Below are 19,135 nucleotides of genomic sequence, written 5' to 3' on the forward strand. Positions count from 1 at the left end.
GAATAGGGGGAGGTTTTTATTTGGAGGAAGGAAGAGCGGTAGAATACTACGGAGCATATGCTTGGCGTGATGAAGTAGCTGTTGGAAAAGGTATAAATTGAGTCGTCCAAGTAAAAGAAATGCTTTGGCATATTCAGTTACCATGTTTGGTCATAGTTATAGAGTTAGTATTATGACCACTGGACATTGACCGACTCTATTATATATAAAGGCAATGCGCATGCATATGCCTTGATTAATGGCACAACCAGCAAACCTTTTTCAATGTCGTTGTCGTCAAATGGTTTTCTAATTAATGCGTTTTTGTAATAGTATGGATCAACTTCATGAATTTAGAGTGTAATATTAATAAATGAATACTCATTATAATATAGGAGTAAATTAGAAAGGCAGCACGATGGTGTCATGATCCCATAATAAACGTGTCTAGTTACTGAGTCCTCAAATTAAGAGGTTGCACTACAGTGCATGTGGTTGGCGCCATAGATTTGTGAAATGGGTCTAGTTTCATAAATCATAATCATGAAGTTCTGATTGAAACACATGATATTATCTACACTAAGGGGAGGTGGGCGTAGCCTCACAATGGATTAGCAATAATATAGTTCAAATTCGCCGTGAATCGAACTTAAGATTACTCAATTATAAATGAAGATGAATACCACTGGACCGTAGTACTAAGAGACGTTTAGACCTTTTACGTTAAACGAAAAAAAAACAAAAAGAGGGGAGATTTGTATTTAGTGGGGAAGGGGGGAAGGGAACTGAGAGGAATGAGGATGATTCCAGGGAATCTCCCAATGGTCAAAGTGTGATAAAGGAAATGGGGAGTTTTCTAGTGAATGTGTCCTTCCAGAAAGTAGGACGAGAACAAAGAATGGAATAATATTTCATTGTTAATGATGTTTACCAGGGCCGAGAAAATCATGTTTGACATCCTCGTAAAAATTTACAAAAATGTTACTTTTACCATCTATTTGTACCATCTTTTTAATAGGAGTCAAACTCCTACATTAGGCGAGAAAAATTGAGTTTTATTGGAGAGATTCCAAGACCCTAAACTATAAGAAATAGTCAAGTCAGACAACCTTCTCAGAGAAAAATGAACAGAAAAAAAGGAAGACATGGGCAAATCTTCAACATCCCACATCAGAAAGTAAATAACCATTGAGTTCAATGTAACAACAAAACTTTACTATGGCTTAAACTGGTGTATCTTATTCCGTCATACAAAAATATCAAACTGTATCTAATCCGTCGGCTCTTTACTTCTCGACTCTGGCTGACTCCTACATTTGGTCTTCGGGTTGTGGCTGAACAAACGGATCTGAGGCGGCAACTTCGCATTCCTCGCCCAATGCTATTCCAGAACCTTCCTCACCTGCGCCTGGATTCTCTATTGCCACCGCACCTGAAGTATCTATGGGACCGCTTGCCTCCTTCCCATTAAACTCTGAAGTTCCATTCCCAATGTTCTTGTCTGCATTCCCGGCTGCTGGGGATTCACAGTATGTCTGGACCGACTGCAGCAGATTCTTGATTTGCTCTATAACTGCATTTTGGCTTCCGTCTTGACACACCACTTGTGCTCCTTGAATCAGTGAATCCAGTTGATTCCGGATTCCGTTGTTTGTTCCTTGAACTGGTGCCACAGCAGATGCTGGTTCTGGAGGTGCTGCACTCCCTTGTGCTTGGGTTTGAGAGAGCACGTAGTTCACCAACAGTTGCGCCAAGGGGGCCTGAGGATCATTCACAGCTTGCTGGACCGGGCGGGCAGCTGAAGTTGATGCAACATTTAAGTTAGGTGGGTAAAGTGCTTGAAGACCCACATCTCCATACAAAGCACGGTGGCCTTGAAACCGCTTGAGAGTGGCTAAATGTTTTTTACCGCTCACATGACTATCAAAAACCACCTGTGACTCACATTTGACATTGCACAATTCACATATAAAAGGAACTTGTTTTGGTTTGGGAGGCTCAACTGGTCTTCTGGATCCATCATTAGTCCTTATATACTTACCTCCTCGACCCCCTCGCATCCTACGCTTAGAACCACGTCCTCGGCCTGCAAATTGACTGCTGGAGTTGTTCCCAGGTTCTGCAAAAGCTTCAGAAGTTGCGCCCATATCTTGCTGATCTGTTTCATTTCTATTATCATCAGTAACTACTCCAGATGTTATTTTTTCTTGTAAGGGTTGTTTTTCCTCAAATCCCTCAACTCTCACAGGGTTACCAACTTCTGGTTTTAATTCAGTGTTGGGCATTTGAGCATTCTGCTGTTCAGTATTGACTTTGTTGCGTTTCTGCAACTCCTCATGTACCAGCATATTTTTTTTGTGTCGCTTTCCATTTTTATGCTGCTCAAGGATTTCAGGAGTGTTGCAGTCAACCCTACAAAGTTCACACCAAGCCAAACGAGGAGGTCGCCAGAATGAAGCAGAAGACACTTGTGTTGGTAATGGTGCCTGCCCAGTAACCAATGCTGAAGGTGGCTGCATTAAAGCAGCTACACCTTCAGCAGGTACAGATGCTGAATTTGGATTGGTTGATGCAGCACCATACTGTTGAAAGTGCCTACCACCACCCTGGCCACGTCCCCTACCACGGAAAGGGGCTGCTGAACCATCTGGTCTAGAACCATTGTAACCAAAATGGCCTCGACCACCCCCCCGGAAGGGCCTATTACCCCTCCTACCTCCACCTCTATATGGAGTTTGCCCAATCTGCATAATAGCATTTAAGGATAAAACGGTCCATGTAATGGTTTTATTACTAATGCGGCACAGAAAAAGAAAATGAAACAATAAGAACTTTGAAATAAAATGCACAAAACAAGCACAAAGATAGATAAAAAATCACAATTGAAAATTCAGAATTCTTATATATATACATTGGAAAACATACATATGAAAGAAATGCTAAAATCAATCTGATTGAATGTTTAGGTAATTTCTTATAAGAGGTATGCATGGGACATGAATAAGGATTCAATTCAAAAAAGCAAACCACGTTAACCAATGGCACCTAAATAGAGAATCTACGAACCAGATGCCTCAGATTCATTAAAGAATTATGATCGTTGCATCAGTTACTAAATTAAAAAGAAAGTGAGTTATACTGAATTATAATCAGAACAGGTAAGTGTTACATACTTCTCACAAATTGGGAAAAGAGTGGAAACAAGTCTTCATCAGGCCAAATGATAACAGCAGAAGCTTCAAAAATATTACATCACGTGCACACTGGATACAAGTTATATCCATCATAATGTATGATGTGCTAATATCCTGTAAACAGTTTATCAAAGGGAGTCCCATAACAAACGACAATAATCTAAAGTTTATACTAATTGAGGTAAATGTATCCTAGATCGACTTAATATTCACCAATTACGATAAAACCATTGTGTGATAATCTGAAAGCCTAAAATCACTTGTAATTAGAGAGAAATCCAATTGCAGATCCTTTTCTTAAAAGCAAAATATCAAAGAAAGACCACCAAGGCTACAATAGTTTTCTGAAAAGCAACCTGAGATGCAATTTCACAGCAGAAAAGAAAACTACTATAGTCAAGAGAGATCTTGATACAAATACACTGTCTATATATTGCTTTGGCATGGAGAACACGCACACGCCATTAATGTCTTTGAGAATCTTGATGATGAAAACATTAATGTCTTTGAGGAAATGACGTGCGATCAATTGATGAAGAAATGCATTTTTTCAATCGGATTCTGTGACTCAAGTTCGACTCCTTTTGCTTATCTAGTTAACGGTTAAAACTAAATAGTACTAATTTCCCAAGATACCAACTCCATATCAAAAGCCAAAAAATTCCATAAATTCACTCCCACCCACTCAACTATCCACTTACAAGAATTTCACAAAATCAAAGAAGGCATTCAAGATAGAAAACACATAACATGTTCTAAAACAATGTTCACATTCTACAAATAAATTAAAATGCAAAAACATGTCCAAATTCCAAGTAGATTATAAGCATCAAATTCATAAGATTGATCCAGATAAACAGAAAAGACATCACATTTATGATAAGAACATGAATTCCCAATGCCTAAAATAAATTAAAAATGTTAAATTGAACCAAAACCACGAAAGCGAACCACTTACAGGCGGTTGTGCAGCCCGCTGCGCCGCCTCGATGTTCCCAGTAAGCTGCGAAAGCGCTGCTACGGCCGCCGGATTCAACCCACCATAGCCCGAACCAGAACCCGAATCCACCTGCTGCTTCTGATCCTCCGCAACCCCATGTGGGTAATACGCATTCCGCAAATGGGTGGGGTCAGGATCTGCCGTTTGTGGCTGTTCGGCTGGAATTGGGACCCCGGGAGGATGAATGGATGTGGGTTCGTGATGGTATTGATGGTGGTGGGCGGTGGCGTCGTAGGAGGTGGCGTAATCCTGGGAGGTGGTAGTGGTGGGGGTGGGATTGTAGTATGGTTGGTATTGTTGTTGGTGGTCGTATTGTTGGGGGTGGTTGTAGGGATAATAGGATTGGTAGGATTGGTCGTAACATTGGATTCTTGAGGGATCGTAGGGTTGCTGCTGCTGGTGGTGGTATTGGGATTGATCTTCTTGGCGGGTCTGTGGGTAGGAGTAATCCATGGCGATGGTGTTTCTGTATTTCCTTCTGCTGAGACAGATCTTTGTGCTCCTACATACGAGATGAATCTTTGTCTTCTCTTAGGGACGGGATTTGTGTCTTTATTTTTGGGAAGCCTTATTTTACATCCTTTTTCTTTTCTTTTTTCTATTTTATGTCGTTGTTCATCCAATCGTAGTTCAACTTTATATCTATAAGATTGACAAGTAAATAAAATAATACTTTCTAAATTCAATTTTTTTAAGTAAAAGTTTTTCAATTCAATATTGACTCTTAATTTTTGTACTACTAAGTAGTCCACATTATTAAAGAAAAATTACAATGAATATAGCCAAATTTGAACTTAAATGCTTTCGCTTATAAATAAAAAAGAATAATAATATCAAGAAGGGAATTCAGGCCATCCACATAATAGAATCTCGTAAACAGATACCAAATTCTTTGTCTATGATAGCCGAATATGAGACCTCACAACTACAGGTTAAGAGAAATATTGAAATATCAATATATTTTAGTACTAATGGATTTTTTTGTGGATCAACTACTTTCACATTCCTTAGGTTTTGAGTGACAAAATGGGCCGTGATGTATTCAAATTCTTATATTGCACCAAGAAATTTTGAAATTGTATTAATTTATGTCTTCTAATTTGACTATTTAGTTTTCGTCCAATTGAGGACTTGAGAATCGTAGGACTCATTTTTGAGTTGATATGGAAGGCACACTTTCACCATGTGGACCAAAATTAGTTATCATGGAGATTCGACTCCCCTCAATGATTAATTTGAAATCCAAAATAACAACTAATGACAAAGTTTGGTCCTAATTGTGGGAAAGGGATCCTTTGTGGATCCTTTCCACCAAATCCACAAATTTGGGCCCTTGAAATTTGATATAACGGCTAAAAACAGGGATCTCATTTAAAAGTTATAATAACTTTAAACGTTGAATCAAATTTCAAGAGTCCGAATTGGTGGAAGGGATCCAAAGAGGATCCATTTCCCTAATCGTGTTAGTGTGGCTTCTATACAACTAGGAAATGTCTCACATTTGCCAAATTAGCAATGTAACAAAGTATAATACAACGATAGATGGAAGCCGTAAATGATATGTCACATCCCGGCCCGGGCCCCCACCACATCCCGGGCTCGACTCTACCGTAGCACGATATTGTCCGCTTTTGGCTCCGGTCACACCCTCACGGTTTTGTTTCTAGGAGAAACAAAAGAACTTCTCGGTGGGTCACCCATCATGGGATTGCTCTCATGCGAATTTGCTTAACTTCAGAGTTCCGACGGAACCCGAAGCTAGTAAGCTCCCAAAAAGCCTAGTGCTAATTAGAGATGAGAATATACATATAAGGTATAAAGGATCCACTCCCCTGGGCGATGTGGGATGTTACAATCCACCCCCTTTAAGGGCCCGACGTCCTCGTCGACACACATCCGGCCAGGGATTGGCTTGATCTAGGTCAGGGTGTGTCATGATATGATTTTAAAATCTCGTGGTACAATGTGAGAAAATTAAAACTCCAAGACCTATTTTAAAATTACCCAAAATGGATGGAAGCATATCTTGCCACTTAGTATCACAGTCTAGTGATATATCTCCACTTGTGAGTGTGAGTTCTTAGGTTTAATCTCATACTTTAATGGCTTATGTTAATGCATGTAGCCTATATAGCCTACTCAATTTCAATATAGGTTATTATTTCATATATATTAAGTTGAGGATACGTAATAAATAATAATTTTTAATAATAAATTAGTTATATCTCTCTTCCCCCATTTTATCCTAGTCATTAAAGAAAAAGACCATTTACTCCATGCGATTTAGGCTCTGTGCTTCTTACCCAAGAAAGAAAAAGAATTTTTTTAGTCCACAAATAAATCCCTATCTCTGCAATTCCTTACTTTCCATTGCGATTTTTTAATGAATGTAACCTTTGGTACATTCTTAATCTCTTTATTTACTTTTATTTATTTAGTAGGTAATATTATTTATACGGTCCTTGAATTTGTCGGTTAGGATTATGATTTTGAGAATAGTTTATATTCTATCATTATTCTTTTATATTCATTATTATATAGTTTTTATAAGCAAAAGAAAAAATAAGCATATGATTTTGTGGTATTAATTTCAGCTAGCCCACCCAAAAAAAAATTCATGGCTCCGCTCTTGTTTTTTTACTTAAACTATTGATTTTGACAACATGCTCGACAAATACAACTAGCAAACTCTCCAAGAAATATTTCAATGTTTAAAATTATAAAGTCGGATAAGAGATTTGTAGCTTAGTTAATTACAAATATTTACTTTTGCACCTAAAATCTAATGTTCGTGTCCTCCCTCTCCTGCTATCAATCACTTGAAAATAAATTATTGTCATAAAAAAAAGGGTTTAAAAATCATGAACAAGATTTAGGTATTTTTCAAAATTTCCCTTTCTATATTGTGTGATGGAAATCCATCGTTCTGAAAAAATATATATATTTACCTAAATGTTTAAAACACGGCTTGGCTTTTTATAGTTTTTCTTAATTACATGTTGATGTGTGTAAGGTGGTAAATCAACCAATTGGGTTGTTAATGGGTACCTGTTAAGACTTGTTTGATTTGATATCACCATAATATAGAGATGATATTGATAGTGGTGATGATGGTGTAAAGTGAAATCAAACTAAATGAGTTTTAATGGGTACTCATTAGCAATCCAATGAGTTGATTTGTCACCTCTATGTGTAAGTGGTATAATTGTAACAATCATATCTATTTACACGATAATGTGCCATAAGCCATCCATAAGAATCAAACAAATTGACGTTTAATCATGAGGATATTAATCCAATTAAGCCTAGTTTTATCTTCCAACCATCCTATCACCACGGGGACTATTAATTCAATTAAATCTAATTTTGGCCTAATTAGATTATTAGTCCTCGTGATGATAGGATAGTTGGAAGATAGCCCTGGTGGTGAAGTTTGCCAAGACTTATGCCCAAAATTAAAAATTTCGTCAATTTTCTGTTAATTATTAGCACGTGAGCTATACATATTAGGCTAAAACGAAACTATCCATACACATATTAGGCAAAAATGAAACTCTCCACTGATTGTTAGCAGTTGGGACTGGCTCATGAACTAATAATTAATATAAAGTTGACGGAATTTTCAATTTTGGGCATAAATTATAAAAAACTTCACCATAGGAACTTAAATCCTATTATCTAACTATTCTATATAGATAGCTAATATGACGTTTGTACAATTAATGATGTCATGTCGTCATGTAAGTAGGTTCTCACAGCAAGGATTAGTGAGGCATGTATTTTCCAAATGGCTACCACTAAGCTCTAAAGCCAACAAGTGCAAATTTGGTTTTCAAAATCAGAGCTACTTGGGTATTCAGTTCTCAATTAGTGAGATGCCATCTCAGTTTGGGAGAAAATAAGCTTGGAAAGTGGACACTGCAGATGTGTTTTTTTTAAATTTTTTTTTAATTTTTTGAACAAACAATATTATCAACACTGAAAGGAGGTGAATGTATTCAGCTTCACAATGAGCTAGCAATAATATTGTTCAAATTTGCATTTGAAAAGAATCAGATTTAAGACCTTACTTACAGATGAAAAGGAATATCACTACACTGTAATACTAAATGGTTGCAGATGCGGTGGTTTTAAAGAACAAGAAATGAATAAAAAAAAATTTATACAAGAAGAAATTTCAGACTTTCCTTTTCAGTACCCTTTATTGATTTGGCAAAATTCTGAATAACATCTTGAAAGGTAGAAATGGTATATCTTGTATATGCAATTACGATACGCGATTTTCCCTTCGAAAATTGGCTGCCCACATTGTGTTTTCATCAGGGCATTCAAACTAACCGTTGGCTTCAGGTAGACATATGTAACTCTCCTCTAATGGGGGTGGTAAAGGGACTTCCAACAAAAACCTCAACTCCCATATGTGCCATCACCAATCTTGCACAAGGATCCCGTTGTAACACCCCCGTTTAATGCAACTCTATAGATTTACAACTATTCCATATACCTCAGAGTTCAACTTCTTGAAGGTCGTCTCCTAAACTGCCGCCACTACTTGGAAGCTGCATCGATGATGGCGGACTATTGTGCATTTGTGACAATGGAGACATACCAAGCGGTCTTCCTAGAGGTTTGATTTCACTCCTTATAGATGGATTGCTAGCATGATTAAGGCTTCCACTCCACGATGCTGCACGGCGGGATTCAGGGGGTGCAAAGCTATTGCCATTTCCCATGTCTCCTGCTCTCTTTTGTACAATGTTATCCATGCTAGGAAACCGCTGCATAGTCATTGAAGACGAAGTTGATGTTTGTGGAGTAGAGAATTCACCCTCAAATGATTTTGGGGGATTGATGTTGGTCACCAATGGCTCTTGTATGCTTTCTCCAGGTGTTTGAACCGTCTCCTCATAGGAAGTTACTGGAGCCGGGAAAAAAATGTTGGGTTTGGGACCACCCCCAGGTTTAGCAGATGGAAGAGATGGTGACCGAAATAAGTTTGTTGGCACCCTGCCGCCTTTGTTGAATGTATCAACATACCTAAGGAAAATTTGAACACAACTTACATTAAGCGACCCTGACTGCACTTCTTGAAAATAAATACAATGAAAAGCAACGGGGAAAGACAGAGAGAATCCAGTAGTCTACCTTGAGCGAACACCCGTACGTCCATGTGCGGAGAACTGGTTGGAACTCGGTGGAATGGGTGGTATTCCAGAACTCGGTTCAGGGGACACCAGGCTTGGGATTTGTGGCCCATTAACTGCAGGGAAACTTTTGGTTTCCAGTGCATCATTTATATTGTAATCTTGCATTCTATTCGGGAAGGCTGCAGTTGGTGGTGGAGGTGGTAAGGCTGCTTCTCCGGCAGGAGGTTCAACACCTTCTTCAACCCATCGCTTAAGTTTCTCATCATAGTAAAATTTATTCTTTTCACCCAATTTAGCCTTCAAAACAACAAAAACAGGACAACTTGTGAGGCTAAACTGAGAAAATATCTCTAAGAGAATCCCGTCATTCAAACTTAGTAAAAGGAACGTTTAAGTACCTGCCGGGATCTTTTCACAAATCCCAGAGTCTTTTGAAATATGCCAAAACCAAAACGAGATGACCCGCTAGATGTTGATTCATTTTCTCGTGGTTTAGAAGATTCCACTTTCTTGGACGAATCAACCTGATTGAACACAAAATGACGGCTGTAAATTTTATTTCCACCAGTACAATACAGGTCAACTACCGAAATCAATTCTTTGGTAGTATTAAGGTGAATGTTACCAAATGTGGAAAAATGGAACTTGCTAGGGACATAAACTGTAAAGAATATGAACAATTTGCACTATCTGCAAACTATAATGTAGTTCACCCACCCAAACAAACAATATCACCTTGTATCAGATGTGAATTTTACAATGAACAATATTTTCAAAAGACGGAATACAATAATAGTCACCTTTACTGTCCTTTGTTTTTCGTATCACCTATTATATTCTTATGGGTGAACAGTAAATTTAGACCCTGGATTATCATCCGAGTGAAAATTAGGTCCCTGAACTATTTTTTTCAGAAAAATCAGCCCTTGAATTACAAAAATCTGCCAATTACTTTCCTAATATTATATTTGAAGCCACTATATTCAATTTTCCATCGATTTAAGTCATGTTACTTGCATGTGATACACATTGGAGGGTAGGTTGGTAATTTTACATATTAAAAAAAAAATGTATGGAGCTAACTTTGGAAGGTAAATTAGAGATTAGAGTTGCAGCCTATATGAAATGTTAAGGACTTATAGGCAAGAAAAGAACGGTATTTCACTCTAAAATGCGTCAAGTGACTTAAGTTGACGAAAAATTAGATAAAATAGCTTTGAATATAATAGTAATGATGAAATTACCAATTTTTAATGTAGGGACTTATTTTATCAAAAAATTATTCAGGGGACCTAATTTTCACTGAGGTAAATCGGCACTTCACCCTATTTTTTTTTATCTTCACGAATGAAATAGTAATGTGCTTTTATAAATTAAATTGGGGGAAGAAAACCTAAGCTTCAACTCAGATTAAAAAAAAAAAAAAAAGAAAAAAAAAGAAAAAAAAAAGGAAAATAGAACCGAGACTCTTGACAGCCTTTACCCCCATGTCATCAGATGATTGATTCGGCTAAACTGCCTTCGGTATAGGATATCATCCATATAACAGCGATTCCCATCCTTTATCACTTGTCCTTACTGTAATGCACATTGCACAATGTGTCTGAGTTCAGTGGATTAATTTTCTTTTTATTTAAATGAACCAGAAGGGCTCTGCCCTGGCCCCTGTTCATTAAGTTTGGTTGCACATCGAAAACCACCTTTCTGATTGTGAATTCTTGACAAATTCAAATGCTATATTATAATTAGAAACAAGGTCTAATAAAAAAAGATTACCGGTGGAAAAAATACATACCTTATTTGGGCACCCCCCAAAGTTTGGTTCCGATATGCTTCTATTGGGTATATTCAGTTGATTGCCCTCAGCAGTCCATTCGCTTATTGGCTCCATCGATGCTGAAGGCATCAACGGAGACATAGTCATTGTTGACTGACTATTGGATACGCTTGGCCCTGGTATAAACGAAGACACGGCCATTGTTGATTGACTATAGGGCACACTTGGGCCTGGCATAAACGAAGACACAGCCATTGTTGACTGACTATTGGGTAAACTTGGGCCTGGCATAAACGAAGGCATAGCCATAGTTGATTGATTACTGGATACACTTGGGCCTCCTGGTTGCTGAGCATGCTCATTACGTTGGGCAAGGACTTGTGATATTGAAGGTGCAGGTGGGGGCGGGCCTCCAACAACACGATGAGCGGTATTATCAAATAATGTAAGCAATTTACCCATCAGTTTGGTTGGAGCTGAATTCGTACTGTAACCACCCTGTACAAAATGTTTTGTGTAAGAAAACACAGAGAGACACAGAGAGAAAAAAAAAAGAAAAAGAGAGAAAAAGAACTGCATCTTAAAGAAAAACCTGCTGATGGGCTCTTATCCGCTCCTCCAGAGATGACACTAACTGTCTCCATGTGTCCACTTCAGGTGCTCGACCATATTTCAAAGACTTTAAAATTGCTTGACAGTATCTGACCAAACATATTGTCTAAAATAAGCTAGAGGCAAATAAAAAAATTTGAAAAAGCGACCATTTTCAAACTTCACTCTAAGAATAAAAAGGGTCTCAATGAACAACAGTTACACTTACTTCAAGGCATCTGCAACTTTGCCAACTTCTGCCAGCATGTGGGCATAAATAAGCTTATAGGGCTGAAAAGGTAGTAGGAGAAACTGAGAATTTCCGAGAACCCTTGAGTGTTCGTATAATTCTGTCCTCTGTCAACACAAAGTTTGGATTAGTTAAAAATTGGCTAAAGTAGTAAAACAAAAATTAATGATGATAATAATAATAATAACAGCAGCAACAACATAAACAATAATAATAACAACAATGACGTAATACAGTTAAAACATTTTCTTCTTTCCACAGTGACGGTACATGCTCCATACACCATAAAAGGCAAAAATTTTAGGGGATCCAGAAATCAGTAGAAAATAAACTCGTGCATATAATGACAATTGGTTTCTACATCATTAAATTTTAAAAGCTCCTAATTTAATTCAAACTTCAATACAAAATCATATAATAGAAAACAACATATACTGTCAATCACCTGGATAGCCTCAGGACTGGCGTATGTTCGTGGATATTTCAAGTGATCTGCACCAATAAGACAGAGTCTTGCACTGTCTGAATATGCCTCAAAATTGGCTTCTGCAACCAGATAACATATGTGTGCAGGAGTGTTCTGCACAAATGCTTTTTGTCAGGATAAAACCAGATGAGATAATAAGTTTCTAACATATAAATATAAGATGGAACTGAATCCAAGAAACACACAACATATACATGTCCCCTTTCCTTCCATAGGCAATCTCCAAGATGGATGATAACAAGCTCATCATCTTTTGTTCGGTTCGCAGTTAAGATGGCTAAATTCTCTTCCCATTCATCTAACATGGAATTGGCCCCAACCTGTGTTAAGAAAATAATCAAAATTAAGGCAAAAGAATCCAAGGAACTTCAAAAACATAGGATCATGACCATTACACACATAAGCAATGTTTTCACTTCAGTATTCTATCCAGTTGAAATACAAAGAATAAAATCAAATGAAGATAGAAAACACAAACGTCAAACTTTCCAACAAAAAACCCAGGTCGCACCCTTTTTTCATCTGAACCAAATAACCATAAATCACCTGTGTCTGCTGTTGTGATACATTCATAGAATTAGGTATACTGCTATCTGTAGTGGCACTTGAAAACACATCTGCAGGCTGCCTGGCAATTAACAAGCACAAAGTCCGCAATGGTGATCCTGCTGCTAACTGGTTTAGTGCCATAAGCTTTACAGTATCACCATAAAACTGCATGCAATATCAAAACAGACCAGAAAACATTCATCAAAAACAAATTATGATAATAGATCAAAGAGCTTTCTTACTATGTTATATATATATATATATATATATATATATATAAAGGATTAACCAAGTTGATGAATAATACTGAGAGAAATAATTGGAAGAACCTGTTCACCAAGCTGTGATGCAATCACGAGTGCTGGACCCCACAACTGACCATTCTGTGCACATTGTAAAGCCTCTTTCTTCCTACCAGAGACAAGAAGCTTTTGTACCTCAAGAGCAGTAGCCTAAAGAAAAACATATATTCATTATGGATGGCAGTGGAAATTTATGAGTCAGTGAGAGAGGGAGAGAGAGAGAGAGAGAGAGAGAGAGAGAGAGTTAGACTATGACATACTTGACTCTGTGCTTCAGAAGGCAAGTTCTGTGACATAAGAGCACTGTACTCGTTGCTTCTCTTAGCAGAGGCAAAAAGCTTGGCAACGGCTGACTCCGGACTATCAGATTCCTAATTATATTTTAGGTTTTTAACATAAGTGGTTAATAATCATATCACATGAGAACTGTTGAACGCTCTTGAACAAATAAAGAAAAGTTCATAATGTTAGGATTGAGAGGGTAATTTGGCAAGGTAAAAACCCAATATACAAGCACCATCCCTATACTTCTAAAGTTATAATGATGACAACACCAGATTTCTGGGATTTTAAATTTTAAATCTATGCACTAATTATATTGCCACTATGATTATTTAACTATAACTAGCACAGTAAGTGCAATTTTGTTGTCGCATGAAACTTAAGTGACAACTATCACTAAATACAACACTTTTAATGGAGAATCCATCTACTGAGCATGCCCCATCAAGGAAGATGTACAACCAGCATAATTAATATGGTAGAATAAAATATAGAAATTCATGAAATGCCAAAGTTCAAATATTTATGAATCAAATTGAGAATGATAATCAAGCAATCAAAATGTGATCAAACATCCAATCAAAATGTGATGGAACATCCTATCAAAATGTGATAGAACATCCAATCAAAATGTGATAGAACATCCAAACAGGTCATAAATAGTCATTTAAGATCCACAAATTAAAGTACCTTCAATGCTACATCAGTGCCAAAGGGAGATCGAAGTTTTCCATAATACTGGCATGCTATTTTTAGTAAAGAGAAAAGCAACCTCGAATGGTCCCCTTTTCTGATGTCCATATAAGGAGTTTCACAGTTTGCAATCTTTTCATCAATCCATTTGTTAACTTCCCTACTTCCAACACTCCCCCCAACCAAAGGGCCAGGGTAAGATTGCTGGCACAAAGCATGGAAATAAGCACGACCATCATTTCCAAAGCTTGCAACATCAGTTTTGTCCATGACAACGTCCATCAGATTGAGAACATTAATCGAACCTCCTACAGAGTCCTTTAAATTACAAACAGAAAAGAAAACGAAATTAAGGCCTATGCCAACACCAGACATATGAGTAGAAACATGAATACACACACACACACACACACACACACACATCAGTAGGTATGTGCCTCAGGAAATTGAAATCAGAAGGTAAGGCTTGACCTGGCTTCCATACATATTGCTGTAATCTTTCATGACTATAAGTTTCCCACCAAATCCAAAGGTAACTAGAGCATGTGGAGGACGTCCTGCAGATGACCTCCCTGCTCTGGCCTCATGAGAAAACTGAGTTCCACTGTGGAGTGGTTGCTGTAAAAATTGTACTGGCTTCTGACTATCAAAGTTAGCAGGTGAGAAGTATGTCACTTGGTTTGGCTCCTTAGCCTGATGCTGATGATGAGATAAGTTTCCAGAAGGATTAAAGCCTTCAAACCCTCCAACCCCGCTACTAAAGTTGTAGCCATGACTTGCCTGTTGACTAAGAGCAACTGATCCAGAAGGATTGAACCCTGGTTGTTGATTCACAGAACTGGTTAGATGCCCGGTTGAAAAATACTGGGTCGTATACTGCTGTGTCTCAGTAACACTAATAGTGTCACTTGCAGAAACTGTTTGATTATGCCACATACTCGCATTTTGCTGATTGTAGGTGCTCATAGATCCATCCCAATTTGCAACATCTGAACCATGATTCTCCACATTTGAATTGTGAAATTGCTGATTATACTCCACAGTTGTTGACTGGTCAAAAGCTGGAGTGGAAGACTCCAACTGCTTCCATTCTTGGGTAATTGTGTCATAGTACCACCCAGGGTATTGGGGATCAAAAACCATATGGGCAGGGTAGTCCGTGCTCCCATTAGAATGCTGATTCCAGTCAGTAACAGCACTAGTTTCAGATCCCTGGGCCACACTTTGAGGAACAGATTGTGCTGGTTGCTGTAAATAATAAGCATCTGCTTTCTGGTCTGAAAAAACCACATTATCTGCAGTTTGAGAATGCACATTAACACTCTCCTGAGCATTTTCATTAGTGTTCAAATCTGTACTTGCATTTGCATTCACATCATAGCCCTCCAACTGATACCATTGCCCAGTATTTGGATCGTACCTCCATCCCGGATAAAGGTTATCCCAATTCTGACTACTATTCAACTCCTGGCCATCTGTATTTTGTTCCTCAACAGCCCCATAGTGCTGACCTTCTTGTTGCTGCCCATAACTAGAAATGCCTACATCAGCAACTGAGTTCTCCAAGGCACCATCAGTGACATTAGACATGGCCCAGGATTCGTCTGTATTACCCAAATTTGCAAATGGGTCTGCGGAGAAATCTCCAAAGTCACCAGAAGGATTCCAATCTGAGTTAAACGAAGTCCATTGAACTTCTTTCAAACGTGATCCAACTGATGCCAAACTCGTATTCAAGTCCTGCCCATCTAAAATTTGTCCCTCAACAACCCCATAGTGCTGACCTTCTTGGTGCTGGCCATAACTAGAAACACCTAAATCAGGAACTGAGTTCTCCGAAGCAATATCAGTGACATTAGACTCAGCCCACAATTTGTCTGTATTGCCCAAAATTGCAAATGGGTCCACTGAGACATCTCCAAATTCACCAGAAAACGAGCTCCACTGAGCTACTTTCACACCAGATCCCACTGATGCCAAACTCGTATTCACCATCCCATTTACTGAACCTTCCTCCCCTTTATCCTCCAATTCATTAGCCTCATTTTCATTACCTGCTTTATCCTCCAATGACTTAGCCTCATTTCCATTACCTGCTTTATCCTCTAACTCAGTTGGCTCATTTCTATTATCGTCTATATCATCTGGAGCACTAGCCCCATTTCTATTATCAACTATATCATCTGATGCACTAGCCTTATTTCTAGAATCCACTATCAGTGACTCACTCTCTTTAACAACTACAGGGTCCCGTACGGGATCAGACTGTTCCACTACAACCCCATCTTCATGACCCAATTCACCATTAACCCCAAGACTAGCATTGCCGCTGGTGTCTACTCCCACCGGATCTACTTCCGAAATACTCAATTTCGAAAAAGCTTTGACATCGACAAACTCTTTCTTCTGTACCGGTTTATGCACAAATTCAATAAAGTCAATGTCATCATTAACCAATCTGTCAAAGAAATCCTCATCTGTATCCTCCACCTCAAACGGAGAACTCGCCATCTAAATCACACGCCCTAAAAAACTCCAAATAAACCTCACTATATGTAATAAAAAACCCACTTCCCCAAATTTTCTTCAGCAGACAAAAGTCAGTAGAATAGAAGTACCACAGCATTCAGTCACATAAAAACTTCAAAATTCTGAAACTTACTACCATTTACCATCTGAAACAAAATGAATCACAACCAATAAAATCAACAAAAACAGAATCAGGGTTCTATGAGCAATGACCAATCCAATTGAAATCTGAAATTAACAAATTCAGAGAGGACTGAATCAATATTTAATAATATGTAAATTATGGGTTTTAAGAGAGATAAACTTACAGGTTAAACCCTAATGGTTTCTGGGGAGGGAGATAATCGGAGTCTCCAATTGAGACAAATCATGGATCTTGCAGCAAAGCAGCAAAAAGATGAAAGCAGCGCACTCGCCTAAAAAGTTTTGCATGTTTTAATGGGTGTGTCAAAGTTTGGTAATATAAATCTTGACCAGAAGAGAAACAATTGCCACACGTGCCAATCGAGACAAAAGTTAGACAAGAGTTTATAGGTGTACGTGATGGGCTCTACTCTCCTATTGATAACACAACATTGTTGTTTTTCGGAGTAGGGTTTTCTCTCATTCTATTCCCATTTTCTTTCCTTTCACATTAGTTTTTGTCTTATTGTTTTTATAAAAAAAATTAATATAAAATGTTGTCGGAAGGAAAAGAATTCTCCTCCGGGTTTTTCGACTATCAAAATGTATTCTTCTTGTTCATTAATAAGTGATAGATTTTAAATGTGATCCTAGTAAATAACGAATTCGAGATGATGATATAGTGAATGTACTGCGTTGTTTAGACTTGATCCATCTGAATAATGTAAAATAACGTATGTATTTTTGGGTGTGTGGGGTAGGTTGTCTATTTATTTTGAAATTTTGGAGAGAGGGATTTGGTTGACTTTTACGTATTCCTTGCGTTTGTTTAGTTTGGTTTCTCAAAAGGTAAAAAGAGTGAAAATGGTCTTTTTCTTGCTTTTATGGTTGGTGTCCATTGTCCATACCTGATTTTTAGACACTGAAATAAGAATTGATTTGTGGCATTTCAATCAATCTATTGAGGAGAACATGAATCTCTGCTATTGGTAGATCCGGCAGTTTCTGACACAACACGGTGACACGACACGAAAACGATACGAAAATAACGGGTTTCGGGTCAACACGATAACTTATCAGGTCATTATCACATGACCTGTAATAACGGGTTCTTAATGGGTATACACGTGGGTAACCCGTTTCGACCCGTTAAGAAAAAATTTATTTTAATAATTTTAAAGTTTAATTGCTAAAATATTTATTATAAAATACAATAGCCATATTAATATATACAATATATTCTATATTAAATATATAGTTTTGTATTGTTATTCTATATAAGTTTAAAAAAAAAGTTTTAGTCATTATTTAATTTTATTATGAGAGTACCTTATTATCATTACTAGGATAAATTTTACTTAACATATTGTTGTCCAAAATTAAAATAAACTAATATAGTATTTGTATAGGCAAGAACTAGAAAGACATACATACAAGTATGAAAAATGTGAAAGAATATATAAACACTCGTGATTCATCATTATTCCTCCACGAGTAGATAATGGTTACACTTACATTATCTTTTAGATTTTTAAAATCCTCCAAACCTTCATGAATAATGTTTTTTATTCGAGGGAAAAATTAATAAAATTAATAATAATTATTGTAGAAGTGTAAAAAATGTAAAAAAAATATACAATCACTCATAGTGACAAACTTTACAACTTTGATGAAGCGGTAAGCTTCGAAATCCAAACACTATAGTTCATAAACCTTAAATTTATATTTAACCGTCGATTACTATTTACGCTTTATTATTCTTACTGAATTTCATTTTAAAAATTTTCTTTTTTGAAAACATGATCATCTGGTGGATGTAAGAAGATGAATGGTTCAGATCTTTGATATCACATTTCTATATTTACGATTAACTGAAATATGAGTCGATGCCATATAGTTTGCAGAAATTTTATAAACATCAAACAATATTTTCACTAATCGTCAAACTCTGAATATAATATCAACGATCCAAACCGTTCATCTTCTTGCATCCTCTAATAGATCAAGCTTTCAAAAAAAACAAAATTTGATGAGAATAATGAAGCGTAAATGTAAACAACAATCAACAGTTAAATTTTGATCTATGATTTATATGATTATAGTGGCGAATTTCGAAACTAAGCTCTTCATGAAAGTTGTAAAGCTTATCATTACAAGCGTTTATATATATTTTTTATATTTTTTTACACTTCTACATTAATTAAAAAAACTATTAAAGACTTTAGGTAAGTG

The 19,135-nt window shown here is 37.2% G+C and overlaps 2 protein-coding genes across 3 annotated transcripts; both read right to left on the reverse strand.

Annotated features, from left to right (window-relative positions):
- Positions 1–1,172: 1,172 nt before the first annotated feature.
- Positions 1,173–4,790, reverse strand: LOC114821220 (uncharacterized). The gene is made up of 2 exons (XM_029093215.2): positions 4,132–4,790; positions 1,173–2,723 (listed from the first exon to the last, which is right to left on the reverse strand). The coding sequence occupies exons 1-2, from the start codon at positions 4,624–4,626 to the stop codon at positions 1,290–1,292; spliced, it is 1,929 nt and encodes a 642-aa protein (XP_028949048.1). The 5' UTR covers positions 4,627–4,790; the 3' UTR covers positions 1,173–1,289.
- Positions 4,791–8,348: 3,558 nt separating this feature from the next.
- Positions 8,349–17,221, reverse strand: LOC114819167 (protein transport protein SEC16B homolog). 2 transcript variants are annotated; one of them, XM_029093219.2, is made up of 14 exons: positions 17,089–17,221; positions 14,723–16,926; positions 14,249–14,569; positions 13,537–13,647; positions 13,304–13,426; positions 12,972–13,139; positions 12,620–12,745; positions 12,384–12,518; positions 11,918–12,045; positions 11,690–11,798; positions 11,116–11,595; positions 9,719–9,844; positions 9,319–9,617; positions 8,349–9,210 (listed from the first exon to the last, which is right to left on the reverse strand). In XM_029093219.2, exons 2-14 carry the CDS (start codon positions 16,760–16,762, stop codon positions 8,679–8,681), a joined length of 4,698 nt encoding a protein of 1,565 aa, XP_028949052.1. In that variant the 5' UTR covers positions 16,763–16,926; positions 17,089–17,221; the 3' UTR covers positions 8,349–8,678. The 2 variants fall into 2 exon arrangements, with proteins under 2 accessions (XP_028949052.1, XP_028949051.1); XM_029093218.2 differs by having other exon boundaries at positions 12,611–12,745.
- Between the last annotated feature and the right edge of the window lie 1,914 nt (positions 17,222–19,135).

This window comes from Malus domestica, chromosome 02 (genome assembly GCF_042453785.1).
Source record: "Malus domestica chromosome 02, GDT2T_hap1".
In the NCBI taxonomy this organism is placed as follows: domain Eukaryota; kingdom Viridiplantae; phylum Streptophyta; class Magnoliopsida; order Rosales; family Rosaceae; genus Malus; species Malus domestica.

Coding starts and splice junctions, on each gene's coding strand:
- LOC114821220 (XM_029093215.2), bottom strand. CDS start 4,626: ATGGATTACTCCTACCCACAGACCCGCCAAGAAGATCAATCCCAATAC. Junction 2,724..4,131: donor AGCGGGCTGCACAACCGCCT/GTAAGTGGTTCG, acceptor GCTATTATGCAG/ATTGGGCAAACTCCATATAG.
- LOC114819167 (XM_029093218.2), bottom strand. CDS start 16,762: ATGGCGAGTTCTCCGTTTGAGGTGGAGGATACAGATGAGGATTTCTTT. Junction 14,570..14,722: donor GCAATATGTATGGAAGCCAG/GTCAAGCCTTAC, acceptor TGTAATTTAAAG/GACTCTGTAGGAGGTTCGAT. Junction 9,618..9,718: donor TTGTGAAAAGATCCCGGCAG/GTACTTAAACGT, acceptor GTTGTTTTGAAG/GCTAAATTGGGTGAAAAGAA.